This window comes from Podarcis raffonei, chromosome W (assembly GCF_027172205.1).
Source record: "Podarcis raffonei isolate rPodRaf1 chromosome W, rPodRaf1.pri, whole genome shotgun sequence".
NCBI classification, from domain to species: Eukaryota; Metazoa; Chordata; class Lepidosauria; order Squamata; family Lacertidae; genus Podarcis; species Podarcis raffonei.
This window is the reverse complement of record NC_070620.1, coordinates 19847196-19849795: the sequence shown is the minus strand read 5'-3', so window position 1 is coordinate 19849795 and position 2600 is coordinate 19847196. Positions and strand designations below refer to the sequence as shown.

Here is a 2600-nt window from a genome sequence, read left to right as displayed (position 1 = left end):
AAACAAGGAAAACAAGTCAGAATCCAAGGAAGGAGTTATATAAGATATTGGTAAAATAGCAAAAAGGCGATATACATACTGAGTATCCACAATAAGATTGAAAGGTTGAGTAGGAAAGGATTGAAAGGCAAGAATCACAGCCGCTCGCTGGGCAGAAGACTGTGGAGGGGTAAATAAACTTTTCCATTTTCCTCCCTCCTCCCATATCACTACCCCCCTACTTCTTGTTCCATCCGTGAAGAGGGTTAGTGCAGAGGGGAGAGGTGTGAGAGACAAGGGGGTAGCCAAAACATAGGTGACCTGTGTCAGAAATGTCAAACGGTCATCCTTTGGAGGATTAAAAATGATGACACCTATAAAATCAGCCAAAGCAATTTGCACGGCAGCATTTGTGATCAATAAATGCTGCTGTTCAGTCTGTGAAAAAGGCATATAAATTGATGCAACATCAAAACCGCTCAAAGCTATAGCACGTGAACGTCCTTTGATAACAATGTCTGATGTGGATTCAATTACAGAATAAATGTTCTTTGGAGGGGTATGAGGTAAATGTAACCATTCTATAATGCAGATAGTCTTCTTCTTGTCTGTCTGAGCATATAAAATTCCTGTTGGCAACAATGGTGTAGCAAATACTGCCAGGTGCAGCTCGTGTGCAGAGGCCTCTGTGATCCTGTCCACGAGAACAGATCGCAGGTGCTGATTAACAGTTTGTAATGCAGTGATCATTGCCGAAGTGACCTGGATTACATCTGCTGGATTCTTGTGTCCTGCGAGCGCTGAAAACAATGGTGATAATGTGCTGGTAGGTAATGCAAGGAAAGAGCGAGCCCAATTCAAATGCCCAAGAAGTTGTTGTAATTGCACAAGCTTCATGTTTGAAGGGATAGTCAGTTGGGGAACAATAGGCAGCGCTGCTTGTGCAGAGACTTTATGTCCCAGGTAGGTGGCGGGCAACGTCAATAGAATTTTTTCAGGCGCTATACAGAGTCCCGCTTCCGCTAATGTGGCAGAAAGTTCTTGAAAAATGCCAGGCGGGAGTTCCTTAGCAGCGATTAAAATGTCATCCATGAAATGATAACATATGACCTCTAGGTGGCGCCTGCGGAAAGGTTTCAATGCTTCATCCACAAAATGTTGGCAAAGTGTAGGGGAGTTCCGCCTGCCTTGTGGCAGAACAACCCACTGATATCGCTGGGTGGGCTGCAAATTGTTATATACTGGCAATGTAAAAGCAAGCCGTTCCTGTCTGCTGGAGCCAGTGGGATGAAGATGGTTCAATGTGGCCGAAAGTCAATTGTTCAGAAATAAGCTGTTCAGAAACGAGATGGTGCCATTGCTGCGGATTTTTCTTTTGGTGGAGGCCACTGTTCTACCCACACTGAGGTATCGGTGATCTTGGTTTGCCACGCTGGAAACGCTGTATCGATGGCTACAGGCTGGTTTTTATTTAGTGCTGCTGCCAGCAAATGAGCCTTGTGGGTGGCTGTACCTACAGACTGACAAATGCGAAGCATGGCTGCTGTGTCTGTGGCAGGATTGTGTATTATCGGGTGCAACGCAACCTTACAATCCTCATTTGCATTTTCAAAGGCCAATTGTTTGATAATTATTTGTTTGGCTTCAGGATTTTCAATTTGTCTACTCACTGCTGTAATCAGCCTGTCCATAAAGGAAGAATATGATTCTCTAGGTTCTTGTCTGATTGAACCCCACCTAGACTGGATACTGGTGGGTTCCGGGATTTTTCTCATTGCTTGTTGAGCAGCAAGAGCAGTATCCCTCAATAAGATCTGCAGCAGTGTGGCTTGTACTGAAGCCTGAGCAAAGGGCCCACGCCCCATCATAGCATCTATGACATCCACGAGGGTAATATTTGGATTATTTCCTCTGATTTGTTGTAACAAGGCTGGAGCATAACCACAACAGGCGATTTCCCATTCATGGGCAAACAATACACCAGCTGATGGGGGTAAAACTGTACGTGCCAAAAGCTTGATGTCATCTGGCACCAACAGCTGGGCTTGAGTTCCTGCTGGAGCACCAGCAGGGGGCACAATAACAGGGAATGCCATAGTATCCTGAGATAAGGAACAGGCAAGGACTGCATGTTGAAAAGGGGTAGCTGGTTCTGCTGCTGAAAGAGCAGGGTTATTTCCAGCCAGACCACGGTATTTTTGCAGGATTGGGTCCTCTGGTGAGGAACTGTAGTCCGGAGGTTTGGGATCTGGGGCTGCAGGCAAAGTGAGGGCTGGAACACATGGCAGGACAGCAGGCTGAATTAAAGAAGCTGAAGGTTGTATTGGCAATGCAGCCATGGAGATATTTTTTGGTGATAAAGAACCCATAGCATATCGAACCTTCGACCATGCACTTAAAATCCGAACACCAATGCTGGGATGCCCATGAAAATGCGTCCCGATCTTATCCCAATGTTTTAATTCCCAAGTTCCATCTTGAGGAAACCAGGGGCAATGCTCATCGATGGCCAGAATGAGCTGTATCAAATCACCCTCAGGAACTTCCAATTTGTTGGAGGAGAGGAGAAATTTTAAGTCTTTTAAAAATTTATGTTGGGGAGTAGTCAAAGAGCTGCCCAT

The 2600-nt window shown here is 45.5% G+C and overlaps 1 protein-coding gene across 1 annotated transcript; it reads right to left on the bottom strand.

Annotated features, from left to right (window-relative positions):
- Positions 1–1153: 1153 nt before the first annotated feature.
- Positions 1154–2383, bottom strand: LOC128406051 (uncharacterized). The gene is made up of 2 exons (XM_053373093.1): positions 1694–2383; positions 1154–1369 (listed from the first exon to the last, which is right to left on the bottom strand). Exons 1-2 carry the CDS (start codon positions 2346–2348, stop codon positions 1317–1319), a joined length of 708 nt encoding a protein of 235 aa, XP_053229068.1. The 5' UTR covers positions 2349–2383; the 3' UTR covers positions 1154–1316.
- Between the last annotated feature and the right edge of the window lie 217 nt (positions 2384–2600).

Bases quoted from the DNA above. Each gene is read 5' to 3' on its own strand.
- LOC128406051 (XM_053373093.1), bottom strand. From the start codon at position 2,348: ATGGGTTCTTTATCACCAAAAAATATCTCCATGGCTGCATTGCCAATA. The intron at 1,370-1,693 runs CTAGAGAATCAT...TGTGGGTAGAAC, and splicing joins GGGTTCAATCAGACAAGAAC to AGTGGCCTCCACCAAAAGAA.